We start from the raw sequence: 19,065 nt of genomic DNA on the forward strand, positions 1-19,065 counted from the left end.
CATCACCATTTTACTGCCTTTTCACTCCATTTGGATAGATCATTTTGGAGTTCTTCACAATATCTTTTTGTTTCAACCTGAACATTTTAGTATTGAAGACTTGGCCACCTCACTGCTCACCCCAACGCTCTCTCCATTCCAATATCTGACAAACTGTTCCTGCTTCCAGCTTCTTAACCAATTCCTGATCCGCAAGAGGACCTCTCCTCTTATTCCATGGTTACTGCTAATCTTACTCATCAGCGAAAGCTTATTGAAAGTCCAAGGGCACCATGTCAACCAGATCACAGCTGTCTGTCTGCTGGTTGATGCCCTCAAACACCTGGACTAGGTTCCTGAGACTTGCTTCAGATAGACCAGCTGACTATAAAGGAGACCGGTGGGGTTTGGAGGGGGGCTGAATTGTGGGGACCTGACCATCTGCCTGCCCCCTAGAGCCTGCTCAGCCCGGTGTGGTGTAGGGGTTGGACTCGGACGTGAGAGAGACCAGGAGTCGCCTCTCCACTTGGCGCTGAAGCTGCCGGGGGGACCTGGCTCCAGTCCCGGCCTGGCCGGGTTGTGGCGGGGATTAAAGCCGAGGAGCGGGGAGCGCCGTGGGCTCCCGGCCAGCGGGACGACCTCGCGCGGCTGCCTGGGGCGCGCCCGGCTTTGCGCGGCCGGAGGAGGCGGGCAGCGGCGGCTGGAGGGCGGCTCCTCCGGCGGCGAGGAGGCGGAGGGGGCCGCGGCGCCTCCCGGCTCAGCTGGCGCTTGGGCCGCGGCAGGCGGAGGCTCCGGGCGCGGCATGGCGGAGGCGGGCGGGCGGCGGGCCGGGGGCGCCGGCCCCGTGGAGATCCGCGTCGCCGCGGCGCCTGATGCCCGGCTCGAGGGCGAGGACGCGCGCCCGAGTCTGGAGCCCGCGGGCAGCGGCAGCTGCAGCGACGACGAGGCCGGGCGGGACGGCGGCTTCGGCGGCGGGAGGTCCAGGTAGGGAGCCCTTCCTCGGCGCCCTTCGCCATCCATCTCCCGCTTCGGGGCTGGCTTGGCCTGGGCTGGAAGTGAGCTGCGCGTCCCGGAGCTGACAAGGTCCCCGGGCGGCGCCAAGCGGGCTGCTCTTGGGCAACTGCAGAGCGAGTGGCATGTGGTGCCAGGCGGGAGTCCAGCCCCGGGCAGAGGTGGTCTTTGGCTGGGCTAGAGCAACGCGGTTCTTTTCTTCTTCTTTCGTGAAGCCGTTTAGCGAGGCTTGACTCGCGGTATTTGGTGGATGATCCACGCGGCGCTCTTAGTCCGCAATAGTGAAGTCTCCCGCTCCTGCTGGGGAGGTAGGACTCGAAGTCTAGGATTTCTGCATTTGGGGAATGGAGAGGTGTCAGCCCTTGTGATGGGCTTTTGCAAAAGAAAAAGCCCGATGGCAAGGGGAAAGTCGCAAACTCTCCGAGGAGGCAAAGAAAGATGGAAGTTTTTCCCCCACGAGCTTCCATAGGAAGTTCAGCGGTTTCCATCTATGACGGAGGGGAGCTCTCCCCGGAGAGCAGGCGGGTGAATCGGTGGAGCCGCTGGCTAAGCCTGCAGACCTGTGTTAGCTACAAGGAGGCAGTTTGGATCCAGCTCAGAGTGACCAGATAACGTGCGCAGTCACCCTTTTAGGCACGCGTGGCCGTGTCTCTGTGATTGCATTTGCTAGAATGCACTTCAGCTCATATTCCATCCACACAGTAACTAGCACTAATTCAATGCACAAAGAAGACATTTCTATTTTTGGTATCTTTGGACCAAAGAGATTCGATGCTGAGTGGTATCAGGATTCTTTAAAAAAATGGTGTGCGTGTGCGTGTGGTACTCCATCAGGTCCACAGAATATCAAGAGAGCAGGCTTAAGTCTTTCCTCCCCTTCCATGAACCCCCCACCCCCAACTCGAAGTGTCAAAATTTGCTCACCTGCTACTGTCTGTCTGCCTGCCTATCTATCTATCTATCTAATCTATCTATCTACGGTAGCTATCCATGACCATAGGAAACTGTCTTATTAAACCAAGTCCCCCTAGCTCCTTACTTAGGGGCTTCAACCCGAGACCTCCTGCATGGAGAGCATGGGCTCAGCTGCTGAACTATGCCCTTCTCCGACAAACTCCACCATGATTGCTAAAGATGCATTTGGTGTCACATCCAGTTTGGCTCTGCCAAGATGTGAAGAGAATGAGGTCCATAAAAAACCAAAACCCAGTCCTCCTTATAGCTGCCCTTTGGGCATGGGGGCGCCCTCTCCGTGAAAACGTTTCTACCCCAATTCCTCCCTGTCCTGTCCCCCCACATTTGCCCCTCTCCAATTGCGCAGTCTGGGAACTCCCAGCATTCCCTTCCCTCTGCTGTGCAGGAAACAACTCTTTAGCCAACACTGGACCTGTTCACCTTGGCAAAGCTGCTGCCACCTGCCTTCCACCACCAAGGAAGGAACAGAATCTCAGCCCTTGGTTCAGAACCCGTTCTGCCAGCGATGGGGAATCCGTGACTGTCGAGATGCTGCGGGACTCCCCCTCCCATTGACACCCCACCCAGCCTGGCCAATTGTCAGGGGTGGTGGGCAGAGGGCCGCCCCCACAGTTCCGTTGACTCTGCAGGCAGTTGGGGAAGCGGTGTGCACGTAGCTTTTGCCACAATCCTTATGCACCCTGGTGCTCTGCTTTGATGTGTTTCCTTCCCAAAGCAGCTTGGATTCGAATTGAGGAAAAGTACGACCTCGCGTTTTAAGCAGGCCATGTGTGCACAGCCTCAGAGTGTTGCAGCATCTGGAAGAGAGAATAACATCCTCCCCCCCCCCCGCGCCACCCCCGTCGGGCCCGCCTTCCCTTGCCCCCGCCCCTGCTATTGCTCCATATTCGCTCCTGCTATAGATGCTGTTAAAACACCCCCTTCCATAAACCACGCAGAGGCTCCCCTGCCAAGGGGCACGCGGGCTAGCTTCTCCCCCAGGCAAGGAGCGGGCGGGTGCCCCGCATCCTCAAGGGGATCCTAGCGCAGTAGCTGACGCAGGCGCCGCGTGACGCGACCCAAGAGGCTCCCAAATCCTGCAGGAGGCTGGGCGCAACTGGAGCCGGATGTTGCACCAAGCGGCGCTCGCCCTGTCCTCCTCCTCCAGCCCAGGCGATGCTGCAAAGTCGCCTTTGGCCGGGAGCCTGGGAGACGAGGTTCCCCCCGCCCCGCCCCAGGGGAGAGGAAGGGATCTCCTGCTGACCTGGCACTGGCGGGGGCGGGGGCGGGGAGCTGCGCTGTAATCTGATGCCCCCGAGGAGGAGAGGAGGAGCAGAAGGAGGTGACCTCCGTTACTTTTCCATCCCGCGAAATCCGTCTGGCTCTGCTCCCTGGTGCGCTGGGAGGGTGTCAGCAAGCCACCTTCGGAAGCGCTTACAAGTTCGGGGTGGGCAGCCGGTGGCCCCTCCAGATGGTGCGGGGCTTGAACTCTCCGGTGAGGAGGGTTGATATCCAGCAACATCTGGAGGGCTGCACCTTATTACCGATGTTGTCCTCCAAAGGGGGGGGGGGGCGGTTAATGCCGCCAGCTAAGGATGTGCCAAATGGGTTTTTCTCCACCACCCATAAAGTTTCTGCTTTCATGAAGAACGTGAAGGTCCTTTAGTCCTACCAGCTGCTCAATGCAGGATCCACAGTTACAGCCTCCCTGACAGATGGACCTCCCGCCTCTGCTTAAATACCTCCAGTGAACTATCTGGTTAGATATGCTAAGATAACATAAGTAGAATTATTTGTAAGTACCAAATTGGCCTAGGAGTTAAATATGTTAAATTGTATAACATTATGGATAGAGAACACTATGAAGAGAGAGTCATGTTATTTGAATAAGTTAATTTTATTCGAAATTAGATATTGGAAAACTGCTACAATGAGTTATATGGAAAGTCAGCTAGGGAGACTTGAGGAAGTCATCCAATAATGATAATTAAAGTGGGATGTTAACAGTTAAGATATATGTTTGTTCATTTGTCTTTTTTATATTGTAATGTTTTTCTTTTATGTTTCTTATAAATTTGGAAAATTAATTTAAAAAATTGGGGGGGGGGGATTAAATACCTCTAGTGAAGGGAGTTTGCCCCACTGTCAAACATCACCACTGAGATGCTCTGCCTCATGTTGAGCCCAGATTTGGTTCCCTGCCTTTCCCATACACTGAACATATCTGTATTGTCTACATAACAGATGTTTGAAGTCAGCTTATCCTCTGTGCCCTTAATGTTCTCTTCTCCAGCTTAGATATACCTGTTCCTTGTAAGGCTTTGCTTCCAGGAACCCCTCTGGACCAGGAACCCTGTGGCCCATCTAGTCTAGCCCAGCATCCTGCTTGCCATGGTGCCAAACCAAATGCCTCTAGGAAGCCCATAATCGGGCCCCAGAGTGAACCTCTGTTACTTGCTAGCACTTTATCTTCCCTTGCTAGATGGGCAGGTTCCACTCCTCCCCAAATTTGCTGGATTCACTTTTAAAGCTATCTAAGCTAATAGCCAGCACCACCGCTTGGAACAGTGAACACAGAAACCTTTTCCTAAGAGAAAGTAGCTTCCTTGATGAAATGTTATGGAAGAAATACAGTAAGATGAATGAATCAAGAAAGGAAAGTCATAGATTTAGGGAAATTGTGTCATAACAAGGTGATCTAAAGTACATAACAAACAGCAGACACAACCACTTCTAATTCTATTACAAATTCAGTTCAGAGTCAAATCAAATCAAATCAAACCTTTATTGCATTAGCATACAGCCATAGCAAGATAAGACAAAAATGCTAGAGACAAGCAACCAAACAAAATTCAAAGCGATATTACTGGCATTATGACATTTAAATTACCCTAAATTACCCTTTGTAACATTTGTTTCTCAGGAGCTTCAGTTCAGAGTCATTAATCTTGAGAAGTGAATTTATGATTCTCCTGTGCAAGAGAGGAATGGGCAGTGGTGCCAGGGCAGGACTTGGGGGCAGATGCACAGTGCCCCACCTGTCCAAATGAGCAGGAGGACTCCCAAGGGCAGTAGGACCAGCTTATCACATTTTGAAGTGGGGGAGGGGGGAGGGAGAGAGACTGAAACCATTAAGTCCAAATTCTAAAATCACCTAACTGCACCACTGGGGACACCAAGACCTGTCACCCTCCACACCCTTTAACTGGAGATTGCACCGGACTACACTTTACAAATCCGCTTCAGACCATGGGTTCTTTAACTGAAACTCACATCAATGTGGCTATGACTTTCATTTCAGGGAGTGTATGAGTCTCTGCTTGCTATCTCCAAATGACACTTGGAGAATGGGGGGGGGGTTTGGCTGTGCTGGATGTATGGGTGTGTGTTGCAGTCTTATGCAGGCACGCATGCACACATATGAATGAGTGACCTGCTGGGCACCTCTATCCATCAAGACTCTGGAGCAATGGGCAGGTGGTTGTTTTCATGGTGGAGGAAAAAAGATTAGGGTGGCTGCATCACTCAGAGATTAGTGAAATAGGGCAGGACAGCCTGTTAGGAAGCTGCTGTTAATTAGTGTGATTGGCTTGTTGAAGTCTCCCTCTGGACTGTGACGCACTACTGGCTGCTTGCAAGGAGTCACCTAGAAATAAATGGATCTGGAAGATCCTAGGCATAATCTTGGATTGCCGCTGTCTTAATGAGCTGACGCTGGGCATCCCCCATAGCAGTGCCGTAGAATAGTAGCTCTGCAGCATTCTGTGCCTGTCTCTAGGGTGGCTATCTAAAGAACTTTTAACTGAGTTAAGATTAAAAAAGGATGTGTACAAAAAATGGAAAAGGGGGGAAACCACCAAAGAGGAATTCAAACAAATAGCCAGCACGTGTAGACACAAAGTCAGAAAAGCTAAAGCACAGAATGAACTCGGGCTTGCTAGAGAGGTTAAAAGCAACAAAAAAGGCTTTTATGGGTATGTTCGTAGCAAAAGGAAGAACAAAGAAACAGTGGGGTCACTCAGAGGAGAAGATGGTGAAATGCAAACAGGGGACACAGAAAGGGCTGAACTCCTCAATGCCTTCTTTGCCTCAGTCTTCTCCGATACAGAAAACAATGCCCGACCGGAAGAATTTGGAGCAAATGATTCAGCAGAGGAAACACAGCCCAGAATAACTAAGGAGATAGTACAAGAATACTTGGCTAGTTTAGATGTATTCAAGTCTCCAGGGCCAGATGAACTGCATCCAAGAGTATTAAAAGAACTGGCAGATGTGATCTCAGAACCACTGGCAGTCATCTTTGAGAATTCCTGGAGAACAGGCGAAGTCCCGGCAGACTGGAGGAGGGCAAATGTTGTCCCTATTTTCAAAAAGGGGGAAAGAGAGGACCCAAATAATTACTGCCCAGTCAGTCTGACATCAATACCAGGGAAGATTCTGGAGCAGATCATTAAGCAAACAGTCTGTGAGCACCTAGAAAGGAATGCTGTGATCACCAATAGTCAGCATGGATTTCTGAAAAATAAGTCATGTCAGACTAACCTGATCTCGTTTTTTGACAGAATTACAAGCTTGGTAGATGAAGGGAATGCAGTGGATGTAGCCTACCTTGATTTCAGCAAGGAATTTGACAAGGTGCCCCATGATATTCTTGTAAAGAAGCTGGTAAAATGCGGTCTTGACTATGCTACCACTCAGTGGATTTGTAACTGGCTGACTGACCGAACCCAAAGGGTGCTCATCAATGGTTCCTCTTCATCCTGGAGAAGAGTGACTAGTGGGGTGCCACAGGGTTCTGTCTTGGGCCCGGTCTTATTCAACATCTTTATCAACGACTTGGATGATGGACTCAAGGGCATCCTGATCAAATTTGCAGATGACACCAAACTGGGAGGGGTGGCTAACACCCCAGAGGACAGGATCACACTTCAAAACGACCTTGACAGATTAGAGAACTGGGCCAAAACAAACAAGATGAATTTTAACAGGGAGAAATGTAAAGTATTGCACTTGGGCAAAAAAAATGAGAGGCACAAATACACGATGGGTGACACCTGGCTTGAGAGCAGTACATGTGAAAAGGATCTAGGAGTCTTGGTTGACCACAAACTTGACATGAGCCAACAGTGTGACGCGGCAGCTAAAAAAGCCAATGCAATTCTGGGCTGCATCAATAGGAGTATAGCATCTAGATCAAGGGAAGTAATAGTGCCACTGTATTCTGCTCTGGTCAGACCTCACCTGGAGTACTGTGTCCAGTTCTGGGCACCACAGTTCAAGAAGGACACTGACAAACTGGAACGTGTCCAGAGGAGGGCAACCAAAATGGTCAAAGGCCTGGAAACGATGCCTTATGAGGAACGGCTAAGGGAGCTGGGCATGTTTAGCCTGGAGAAGAGGAGGTTAAGGGGTGACATGATAGCCATGTTCAAATATATAAAAGGATGGCACACAGAGGAGGGAGAAAGGTTATTTTCTGCTGCTCCAGAGAAGCGGACACGGAGCAATGGATCCAAACTACAAGAAAGAAGATTCCACCTAAACATTAGGAAGAACTTCCTGACAGTAAGAGCTGTTTGACAGTGGAATTTGCTGCCAAGGAGTGTGGTGGAGTCTCCTTCTTTGGAGGTCTTTAAGCAGAGGCTTGACAACCATGTGTCAGGAGTGCTCTGATGGTGTTTCCTGCTTGGCAGGGGGTTGGACTCGATGGCCCTTGGGGTCTCTTCCAACGCTATGATTCTATGATTCTCCCTTCTTCCCCTACTACTGGTTTCAAGTGACTTTTGAATAGGTTTCAATAATGCATACATTGGAGGGTGTGTAGCATTGCAGGGGGAGGGACAGGGAGAGATCTAAATGAACTCTGGATAATGTTTACCCAGTAACCAGGACTCTGGGGTCCGAAGCAGAATAGCTTTTGCTCAGTAAGTAGCAAGCACATCCAGAAGTCCCACCTGGGCTTGCTAACACGCCCAGCATAGAACTAACTGATAGCCGAACCCAAATCAAAATGGTGTGTGTGACCTGAAAAACTTTCTGGTAGGCTACAGAATTGTCGCAAGGGGATGCCAGAAGAAAGGGTCTCTCTCATTCTTGTCCCACCAGCATCCAAATCATGTTTGGTTAGAAAATAAAGAGGAGCCTCCACACAGTGGCTCTCCCCCCCAAGAGACTCCCTCCTTTTCCATAGTTCAAACCATGTTCAAGGTGGCTTTCAGCATGAAAAATATATATGTAATTGCAACATAACAAAAGTAGTCATAAGGAATAAATAAAACATCAACAAAACACACAAACAAATTCAACAATTTACACATACCAAAATTTTATATCAATAAAAAACCCTAAACACTACCCCTGCCCAATGCAGACACCAGCAGAAGAATTTCCCTTTTTTAAGGTTGCTTTTTGCTACACTATGCTGACTTGAAGACAGCTCTCTGCATTTGTAAGAAATAGGTCCCCTGTGACAGTATTCCCTTGCTGGGTGGAAGTCCTTGATGCACTTGGACTGCAAGGGGCTTACTTCTGAGTAGACATGCAGAGGGTTGACCTGAAGCAGTACCATCTCCTTGTTGGAAAGTATGACTCAGAACAAAGAGATTTTCAGGGGTACTAAGGAGATTATGGCCCGTCTTAGACTCTCTGTACACACATACCCTCTATATCCTTCCTCGTTTCTGGCAAGTGCAAAAATAGCATGCTAACAGGGTGAGATTGGATGCCCCATCGATTGGATGCCCTCACCACCCCATGACCACCTTAGTGCCTGCAGGAAACTACACCCAACATTTTCTATCCTGAATTCTGCTTAATTCAGTAAATAAGCTATACTGGTGTATGTTGCATGTGTGTAGAAACTAGGCTTGGGTACCATCGTGGTAACTTTGTGAACCTGGACGCTAATGGGATTTCATTAACTTATTTTATTTTTGGTATTTCTTACCCACCCTTCACCCTAAGGTCCCAGAGTGGGTCATGTTAGCTACGGTAAATTACAACCACAAATTAGTGAATAATCAGCAAACTATAAAACAACAACATCTATATATCTATATATCTATATATCTATATATCTATATATCTATATATCTATATATCTATATCTGTGCTGGCCCCGGGGGGAAGGTTACCGTTGGCGTAGTCAAAGTCCGGTCCTGGGTCCCTAGCCTGGAAACAGTTCACAAGGAGCGGGGCGAGGTCCGAAGCCGGAAGCCAGGCGGGGACAGGAACACTGGAGGGTCAGGTCTGGGTCCGGGCAGGAACAGGTACTCAACAACAACGTTGCTCCCGCAACCTGGGACCGGGCTGACTGGCCTTTATATTCTCTGAGGCCAGGGGCGGTCCCGGCCCCCAGGAGACCTGCCTCTCCTGGCCTTAAGGCAAACACTCCTCCTGGGAGAAACCAGTTCCCTTCGCCTCTCTGCCCTGAGCCTCTGCAGTTCAGGAGAGGCCGAAGGGTTACTGGGCCCAGGGGGAGACTCACCTGTAGGCACTGAGTCCTCAACCACCTCTGGAGCCAGAGTGGACTCACCTGGTGCCTGCTCCTGAGGATCCGGCACAGGTGCAGGCACTTCAGAATCAAGGCCCTGCCCCAGTTCAGCCGGCCCTGGAGGCGGGGACTCCTGTGCAGGCTGGGATTCCTCCGGTTCAGCCTCTGAATCGGATTCCCAGGCCATCACAATATCTAAGGTAAAGGGCCCCTGGATGGTTAAGACCAGTCAAGGACGGCTATGGGGTTGTGGCTCTCATCTCGCTTTCAGGCCAAGGGAGCCGGTGTTTTTCCACAGAAAGCTTTCCAGGTCGTGTGGCCAGCAGGACTAAACCGCTTCTGGCTCAACAGAACACTGTGCCAAGTGCCAGAGCGCACGGAAACGCCATTTACCTTTCCGTTCCAGCAGTACCTATTTATCTACTTGCACTGGTGTGCTTTCAAACTGCTAGGTTGGCAGGATCTGGGACAGAGCAAAGGGAGCTCACTCCGTCACAGGGATTCGAACTACCAACCTTCCGATCGGCAAGCCCAAGAGGCTCAGTGGTTTAGACCACAGCGCCACCCACGTCACTATCTATATCTATTTCTAGAAGAAAAGGTGCCAGAACTCACATTGAATGCGAGTTCCTGCTGAAAAAAAGCCATACACACATAAAACATGACACTGTTGAAAGGAACAACAACTAGAGAACATTTTTCCTGCTCTTTTACCCTGATCCCTTAAGACCCTCCGGTGTCTCCTTCCACTCTTGGAAGGAAAAAGGAAATGCTTGCGACTTTTACATGTGCTTTGGAGAAGGACACGACACCAGTGTTTCCAGCCCAGTTGAGCAGGGAAGTGTTATACACGTGTGGTCTGCACTTCCCTCTCTTGAAAAGTAAAATAACAGCTGTTTCTAACCTCCTTTACCAAGTCAAGGTGTTGCTTTCCCTTCCGGCTGCCACCCTTGCAGAGCTGTCATTTGCAAAATGCAGCTGTTAATTCCCAAATTATATTTTGGCTGTTTTAGAAATGAGTACGCAACTACTGATAGAAAGTTGAAGTGTGTGTGTGTTTCTCTCTCATTGGCTGAGGCAAACAAAATTGTCTCAAACCCTTTAAACAAAAGTTGAGAAGGAATCCTAGTGACTCAATGGCAGAGCACCAGACAGCTTCTGGTTCAATCTCAAGAAGCTCCGCAACTTGAAAGGGCCAGGCAGCTGGTGATGAGAGAGGGCTGTTTCTTCCTCACCCCCAGGAAAGTCAGCTGTCAATCAGAGTGGAAAATCCCAGGCTAGAAAACCGGTCTAAACTGGCAAGAGGCAACTTCCTAGTGCATAGCGCACAAGTGTCCCGTTTTAGGTGGGACATCCCAGATGGACAGAAGCCGCCCAATCCTGGATGTCCCATTTTGACTCCTGTGCTCTGGCCACACCAGCGTGTGGGACCCAAAGACAGGCGTTTTTTTGTCCTGCCCTGTGGTCTGAGTCAGTTGGCTCACACCAGAGTGAGGAGGGCGGGAGGGTAGCAGCTTCTCCCTTGGGTGCCAGTTGACGCAGCTTTGGTCAAAGCCTTGGAGGAGGAAGAGGAGGCCACAGAGGAGGAGGTTGCAGGTGAAGGTGTGGGGGAAGGAAGGGTGGCAGTGGGGTGGCAGTGGCAGCGAAGGAGCAAGTGGGTGAAGGAGCCGGCAGCTGGAGGGGGGCAATGGAGGGGGGTGCCCCGATTTGCCCTCCTGAAATGTGGGGGCGGTTATGCTAATGGCACCTCTTTAAGAAACAAGGCAGTGAAGCAGGCCTTGAGAGTCCATGGCATTAAAGGTTTCCATTCTTTTGAAGTCCAGGCGTAACAGCTCACTCAGCTGTTTCTTCACTGGATTGGGCAGGTTATACATATATGAAAAATAAAAAGAATAGTTGCACCCAGTATAAAATTATAAGTGCACAAGGTAATACAAGACATGAAAAAATAACAATTGTTAAGATACACCCGTGTAAAAAAGATAAAAGAATGAAAATAATTTTTAAAAAGACAAAAGAGGAAAAGAAGAAGAAAACATAAACATTACAAGATGGTTATTTCACTTATCCTAAACCTAACCTAATACAGTGTATAAAAATGATTTCCAAATATCATTAAATTTGTCCATGGCAAGTCTATGTTTGTACGCAACTTGTTCATGTGTTGCAAGTTTATACTGTACATATTTTTTTTCCCATTCGTTGAAGGGAACCTCATTTTTTCTTCCAGTTCATCAATACCTGTATTTTTGCCATAGTAAGGGTGCAGAGAGTCCATTCATATTGTCCCTTTGTGAGGTTCCATGTATTTGGTATATAATTCAAAATGATATTTTCTTCTGCAAATCTAAGAATTTTCCATACAGTCACATTAATCCTTTCTATTACCCTCTGCCAATGTAGAACATTGTAAGAACATATATTTTAAAGAAGCATTGTCCTTGTTACATCTCCAGCAGCTCAGTGTCTTAGATAACACTTTCATGAACAAATGTAATGGAATCCAGTAAATTCTAAATATTATTTTTTTGTTGTATGAGTCTTAGTTTAAGATCTAGAGACACCCCTGTTAGAAAATACAGTTTCCCATTGCTAAAAAACATTTGTATAAGGTGATAGTGGGGTGTATTTGTTACATAAGGCTTAATCAGCTGTTTTAAGCTACTGGTCCATAAGTGGTAGTTAGCCAATCCTTTATCTGAACATATTGCCATTGAGTATTTAAGGGTAATTCATATTACCCTTAACATAACTCTTAACAAAGAGTATACATAAAATTCACCCTTCTCGTCTATCAATTGGCCTAACGTTAATATGGCCGAATTTATTCAGCTCTTCCATATCCCCATTTATTTCCCTGTTTTTAGAGTCTGCTCTCCCCACAAAGTCATTTTAGTGTGGGAGAAAAGGTCAAATTATTTTTTGGACATGTGTTGCCATATTATTCAAATTGATGAAAATGTTTCAATAGCATCTCAAGTATTATTAATGTGTTTTGATCCAAGTGCTCCCCATCTTTCTAGAGGGTATACATAGCAGTATTCCAAGATAACCTAGTTTGGACAGTTATTATCAGTTATGGGTCTCCAGAATCAAAAGCGAGGATTCCTGTGCTGAATCTCAGTTGGAAGGGACCAGTGCCCCCAAATGTCCAGCTTCTAGTTGAAGCCAGCTGGGCCTCTGTAACATGGGGGACAACCTCCAGAAGATCTCCATCGTAGAGCTGGGATACAAGGGCTCAGGCAAGCCAAGCCCCTCTGTATTCTGCTTCCGCCTCCCTTTTGAAATGGCAGGAATGCATCTGCTATTGAATCCATGTGTGTATGTGAGCAGTGGAGCAGATGGAGAAGGAGAGCCCCCAATGCCTCCACAGAGCCTCGCAATCTGCATTTGAAATATCCAGTGGGGGTGGCAAGGGAAGAGGAGGGGTGCAAAATTATGGAGACGGCGAAATCCAAAAAAGAAATGATCAAGGAGCCAGAAAAACAACCACATTAGATTGTGACTCATCTGCCTGTGAGTCATCAGACAATCCAAACACAGGCACACGGCAAGGCTAATCCTATGTTCTTTGCCTCTCCAAAGCTGCTGAGGCACAAGAGCATATTGCACTCTTCAGTGTGATATATTCGAAAAACACAATCTATGTTTTTAAATGGGGGGGGGGGAGCAGTATTCAGCATCTTTGCTCTCTTTTTTTCCAGACCAAGTGACACTTGTAAGACAACAGCACTTGACGAATCCTATCTCTGGTGGGCCATCCGTTTATCCGTTTAAGACCTGGCATAATTCCATCACTTAACAAAGTAGTTTTTACTGCCCTTGAGGAGTAGAGAGAGGTGACTAAAACATGTGGTTTTTGTTTGCAGAAGATGTAGTGATGGGTAAGGCTGTCAGTGGGTGCTGTTAATATTAGGAAGGGGCTTTCTCTGCACTGCTTCTGATGCCTGCTTAAAAACCTTTATGTTTGGGCAAGCCTACCCAGACATGTAATTCATTATATATGTATTTGTTTTTAAATGGTTGACTTTGAGCACCCTCTCTCTGTCTCTCTCCCTCTCTCTATATATATGGGGGGAGACACCTACATGTCTCCTGTTTTAAAAGCACACTTCCATATTTCTGGGGATTTTATCAGTATTTTCTTTGGAATATTTCATATTGTTTTATGTAAAGCACTTCGAGACTTTTGTTGATTAAAAGGTATATAAATAGCCACAAAAATAGCCACGATGGCCGTATGGCCCCTCCAGTCTTGGGCCTGCTTAGGGTCCTCTTAAATCCTGCCTGTGGGCTCTCCAAAGGACTTGTTCACTGTGAGAACAGATGGGCCTGTGGTCTAATCCAGTCCTAGGGCTCTTATTGGGTTCTTATATAGGATTGGTAATTGGTGCCTTAAATTGTTCTACATAAGTTGCAGGATTTAGTGTTTCATGGCTTTGGATTTCTGCAAAGTAAAAATGTGTTTTTCTGGGCCTGACATCAGTAAGTCAAACAAGCTTGTCAACCCTGTGAAGTGCACAGATTTTATTATTATGACCAGTACGTCATCATTCCCAGGGCTGGCAATCATGTCCAGTTCTCCCTCTAATACATTCACATGCTTTCTTTCCTGCTCTGTCACATTGTGACACGTGAATGAAATCGGACAACCTCATAAGACTTTGGTTACCATCTAGAATTGCTACTGGTCATTAATGTTCTACATACTGTACTTGATTCTTACAGACTTTATTCTTGGCAACCCATTACATTTCATTGAATTTGTTTTCCTTTGGGCCTGATTCATGGCACCTTGTTTTCTTCTTTTAATTTTAAAATATGGTTGCAGCGCCACTCAAACGGGTGTAGAATAGCAAAATGCTCTTGAAGCTTTTCAGTGCTAGCATTGCCTTTGAATGAGAAGCTTCCGCTTGTGGCTTTTAGAAGTACAAAGGTTTAGAAGTACAAAATCCGTCACTTCTAGTTCCCTGCAGGAGAGTCATAATGGCTGCTCTCCTACCACTTTTATTTTTTATTTTTTTATTGTGAAATAGTTATTTTGGAATAGCAAAAAGACAGTATATCACAGTAAAGATAAAGAAAAACAAAACCAGTAATTAATCTGGATCAGGAACTGACAGGCGAAGGAGCAATTAATCGGCAACAGCACTGTCACACTAAACAGGAAGCAACAGCAAATAGAAGCTACAAATGGGAAAATAATAATTAACATTTCTCAGAACATTGCTTGAACAAGGCTTAATTCTGAGGAAACATCATAGTAGGACCATTGATGCATAGCTGCACATTAAGTGTCGCATGAAACCATCATTTTAGTTTCCTATTCAGGTGATTCCATTAGAAGAAATGCTTCTGTAGGTCAGAAGGACTCTCTTCTGAAAGGAGCCTTGCAAGAATGATTCCACCTTGCAGCAATATTTCCCTTGGAAGAAGCAGAAATGCAGGTGTAAAATTGTAATAAGACATCAAGGTGTGTTGAGCAATATCGTCTTCCTTTCTCTCTCTTCCTAGTGGTGGTGAGAATGACGGGGATGACTTTGGCCACAACTGGAAACCTCCGGATCAGGAGCTGATCGTGAAGCTGGTGGCCCAGATTGAGTATTACTTCTCAGATGAAAACCTTGAAAAAGATGCCTTTCTCCTGAAGCATGTTCGGAGGAACAAGATGGGATACGTCAGTGTCAAGCTCCTGACATCTTTCAAAAAGGTGAGCTTTGTTGCATGGTGGCTGCAAAGTGTTGCTTCAACCAGAGGAGCCAGCAGAGTCCGTTCAGGCTATGCTCCTATATGCATATGGTTTTCCCTTCCTGTCCCTTTTGGATACCAGAGGGCATTTCCACGATAAGAAAGCTTTGCTGTCTTTCAATTACATGGGCCATGCAGGCAGCCTAAAGCTGCAGGAGGCAGTCATAGAATCATAGAGTTGAAAGGGACCCCAAGGGTCATCTAACCCAACCCCCTGCAATGTAAGAATGCAGTCCTGGCTGTCTTGCAGGATATGCAGCTGGCCCAGCACAGAGCCACTGAGTGTCCTGCTGCTCCCTCCAGCAGCCTGAAGTAGGTTATGTGTGCCTGTGTCCCTTGGTCTGCCAGGCTAATGGCAAATTATGCAAGTGAACGAAAGCTTCCCCCATTCACTCATGGCTATGTCATACTCTTCTGGTGTTTTGTTTGTTTGTTTGAATTTCTATAGTACCCTTGACCTGAGGATCACAGGGCTGTTTACAATATAAAACCACAAAAGACATAACATAGAAAGAAACGAAAACAATACCCTCAACAGTTTAAAAGACCATAGATCGTTCAAGTAGCCAAAGGCCTGGGAGAAGAGGAATGTTTTTGCCTTTTCTCAATGAGCTACCTTTCCCTTACAGGTAAAACACTTGACCCGTGACTGGAGAACCACATCTTATGCCCTGAAATATTCTGATGTTTTGGAGCTGAATGAAGACAACAGGAAGGTCCGTCGTAACACTCCTGTCCCCGTCTTCCCTAGTGAGAATCTCCCAAGCAAGATGCTGCTTGTCTATGACATCTGCTTGGTTTCTGATCTCCATCCTCCAGATGGAGGACAAGAGAATGGATGTGTTCAAGAGAAGATAATGGAGCATCTCCTCAAAGCCTTTGTCAGGTTTGGTGTCATCTCGTCGGTTCGCATCCTCAAGCCTGGTCGGGATCTTCCACCCGACATCAAGAGATTCAGCAGCCGATACAGCCAAGTGGGAACCAAAGAATGTGCGATCATCGAGTTTGAAGAGGTAGATGCTGCTATCAAAGCTCACGAGTCTATGTGCATCAGGGACAACGAAACTGCCATGAAGGTTATCCTCATTGGAATGAAGCCTCCAAAAAAGAAGGTCCTCAAAGACAAGAACCGTGAAGAAGACTCCAGCAAGGCTCTCAGCAAAACGCGTTCAGTGAACAAGAGGGTTGAAGAACTTCAGTTCATTGGTGATGAATCTTCAGCCAACAGCTCCTCCGAGCCTGAGAGCAACCCAGCATCACCCATGTCTGGGCGCAGAAGCAACTCTTCCAACAAATTGAGTCTTTCTGCCTACCAGAACAATCATCTTAGCCCAAACGTGTCTCCAAGATCCAGCCCTTGGAGCAGCCCTTCTGCACTGCGTAAATTGTCCAGGATGTCTCCACTTGCTGGAGAAGGAAGGCTTAGCCTGAGCACCAGCCCTGAGACATCAAGGAGATGCATGGATTATTCATCGGACAGTAGTGTTACTCCTTCCAGCAGCCCGTGGGTCCAGAGGCGGCGGCAAGCTCAGACTCTGACACAAGAGAAAAGTCCTGTAGGCAGCCCAATGCAGAGTCCCAAAATCCCGACTGCAGTTGGGTTACCTGTTGGCGTTCTGCGTCTGCCCAGGGGCCCTGATGGTACGAAGGGATTCTATAACTGCCACGAAAGGAACAGGCCCACAAAGAACGAAGAAGCTTCGTGTGGTGCATTGAACTGATGGACTATTCCAGTGTTGTCCTCCTCAAGGACTTGCATCATTGTAGTATTTTCCTTTTTTTAAAAAAAAGCTTTTCTATCTGTGTAGCTTTGTATGTTTATATTTGCAGTTAAATCTATATGTTGTCTTCATTTTATTTTATTTTGGCTGAAATCACAGCTATGCTGCATTTTACTTCTCTTTTTTATACCAGGAATAACCAAACATTTTAGGGGGGAAACCTTTTTATTTTGCAAAGTGCAAATATATTTTAGTGTGTGCAATGGTCAGAGTTGTACCCATTATTTTAACAGTATGTCGAAGCCTCTCTTGTATGTAATCTTTGAAAGGAACTCTGGAGTTTCTGATATATTGCTAGTGTTGACTGTCAAAAAGACAATTCTGAGTGTTTTTTTTAGACAAAAAGTGTATTGGTATGAATAAAAAGCCACAAACATTAAAAAATGTTTTATCTCCTGGCTCATCAGGCTTCAAGCCAAGCAGGTGTGGATTGGATTGTGGAATGTATAAAACTGTTTTCAGACATGGGTTTGCTTTGTCTTCTCCTGCCCCGCAGGACCCCTGAGTCTTGCAAAGAATACTGGGTTCAGCAAACTAATATGAAGTGAATTTTGGGGCCCTGCTATGATGGAAAATATTTACACAAATTCTGAGGGAATCTGTAAACACTTGAACCAAAATTTGCTACATTTATCTAGGTTGGAGGTGGGGGATGTTATTGGATCACTGTGGCACATTCTAGGGTAGGCCATTGGTTTGTGTGGGGTCACCCGGTTATTTGGACCTAGACATCGCCCACCTGCATAATCTGAGAATGCCTCTGAGTGGGCATGGTTGTGTATTTCAGAGAGAAACCAGCAACAGTGGGGTTGTTTTTATTCAGGTAAGCTGTTCATGATCCTTGATAAGATTTTGTTCTGAGGAATCTAAAGGTTACTGGGAAATACAGTTGGGGAAAGTGATGTGGCAGACTGCAGGACAGGTGTTGCTCCCAGTGAAGGTTCATCCCCCCCCCCCATCTCCATTAATCTATGCCACTCCTACGTTGGGTAATCTGAGCTTGCTGCTGTTGCGCTTTTTGTTCTATCACTCTCAAAGCCCGTCTAGTCTTAGGGGGGTCAGGAATGCTGTCCAAGGACACTGAATCTGCCAGCTGTCTCTCTCCTGGTGTTTCCTCTTCTAGCTGCTCCTCACCCACTATTTCCCAGCTTTCCTCCTCTAGACTATGCCCTTCTGCAAACCACGTTCTGCATCAATACTGTCCTCCTGCCCTTGGGAAGTTACAGATAGGTAGCCGTGTTAGTCTGCCATAGTCAAAACAAAAAAATTCCTTCCAGTAGCACCTTAAAGACCAACTAAGTTAGTTCTTGGTATGAGCTTTCGTGTGCATGTATCTGAAGAAGTCTGCATGCACACGAAAGCTCATACCAAGAACTAACTTAGTTGGTCTTTAAGGTGCTACTGGAAGGAATTTTTTTGTTTTGCCCTTGGGAAGGTTCAGGAGAAGGGGGTGGGGCTCCCACCATTCCTCCTCAGTCCACTCCCTGACACCATGGAGGAAAAACAACTACCCTGCCCAACTACGGAATGGATGGCAGGGCCAGCCAAGGAAGTTTTGCTGCTAGAGGCAAAGCAGAAAATGCTGCCCCCGCTGCTCTTATGTGTGCACCTGCCACCCCCAACTCCTCTACTGCCATGAACCCACTGCCAATGGTTTTTTTCCAGCCGGAACACACTGGATTCGGAACTCAGTTCCGGCACCTCTCTGGTGGGTGCCATTGCCATTCTAAGAGAACAAGGGAGGGTGTTCATGGTGAATTCCGGCAGCTCTTTTTCTAGAGAAATAGCACTTCCCGCTGCCATCAGCGCACAGCAGAGAAGGCTCTCCACAAGGCTGGATGTGCCAGCCGCCTGCAGCAACGGCCTCACCTCACCTCATGAGCAGGCGACCTTTGAGATGCCTTCCCATTCTGATTCTAGAGCAAGGGAGGGGAGCCCTTTTCAGCCCAGGACCACCTTCCCTCATAGGAAGCCTTCTGGGGGCCACATGCCAGGAGCAGCAGGGCCAGAGGCAACAGTGGGCAAAACAACAGATGCAGCTCTTAGCCGTTGGTAAGGCCAGTTGCATTCCAGCTACGTCTGAGGTTTTCCTGTGCCCAC

At 47.5% G+C, this 19,065-nt stretch overlaps 2 protein-coding genes across 7 annotated transcripts in view; one reads left to right on the plus strand and one right to left on the minus strand.

Annotated features, from left to right (window-relative positions):
• The first annotated feature begins 769 nt into the window (after positions 1 to 769).
• LARP6 (La ribonucleoprotein 6, translational regulator) lies at positions 770 to 17,368 on the plus strand. 3 transcript variants are annotated; one of them, XM_083712225.1, is made up of 3 exons: positions 770 to 963; positions 14,951 to 15,146; positions 15,814 to 17,368. In XM_083712225.1, the coding sequence occupies exons 1-3, from the start codon at positions 782 to 784 to the stop codon at positions 16,903 to 16,905; spliced, it is 1,470 nt and encodes a 489-aa protein (XP_083568351.1). In that variant the 5' UTR covers positions 770 to 781; the 3' UTR covers positions 16,906 to 17,368. The 3 variants fall into 3 exon arrangements, with proteins under 3 accessions (XP_083568351.1, XP_083568353.1, XP_083568352.1); XM_083712227.1 differs by lacking the exon at positions 770 to 963 and adding an exon at positions 3,237 to 3,286; XM_083712226.1 differs by lacking the exon at positions 770 to 963 and adding an exon at positions 13,137 to 13,275.
• MAPDA (N6-Methyl-AMP deaminase) overlaps positions 7,281 to 19,065 on the minus strand; it is a 42,325-nt gene continuing 30,540 nt past the window's right edge. For all 4 annotated transcript variants that reach the window (XM_083712231.1, XM_083712230.1, XM_083712232.1 and 1 more), the window contains exon 9: positions 7,281 to 7,698. In XM_083712231.1, coding sequence (XP_083568357.1) covers positions 7,296 to 7,698 — 403 coding nt within the window. In that variant the 3' untranslated portion in view covers positions 7,281 to 7,295. The remainder of the gene's footprint in view (positions 7,699 to 19,065) is intronic.

Source organism: Podarcis gaigeae (genome assembly GCF_964106915.1).
Source record: "Podarcis gaigeae genome assembly, chromosome: 14".
NCBI classification, from domain to species: domain Eukaryota; kingdom Metazoa; phylum Chordata; class Lepidosauria; order Squamata; family Lacertidae; genus Podarcis; species Podarcis gaigeae.

Bases quoted from the DNA above. Each gene is read 5' to 3' on its own strand.
- LARP6 (XM_083712225.1), top strand. From the start codon at position 782: ATGGCGGAGGCGGGCGGGCGGCGGGCCGGGGGCGCCGGCCCCGTGGAG. The intron at 964-14,950 runs GTAGGGAGCCCT...CTCTCTTCCTAG, and splicing joins TTCGGCGGCGGGAGGTCCAG to TGGTGGTGAGAATGACGGGG. The intron at 15,147-15,813 runs GTGAGCTTTGTT...TTTCCCTTACAG, and splicing joins TCCTGACATCTTTCAAAAAG to GTAAAACACTTGACCCGTGA.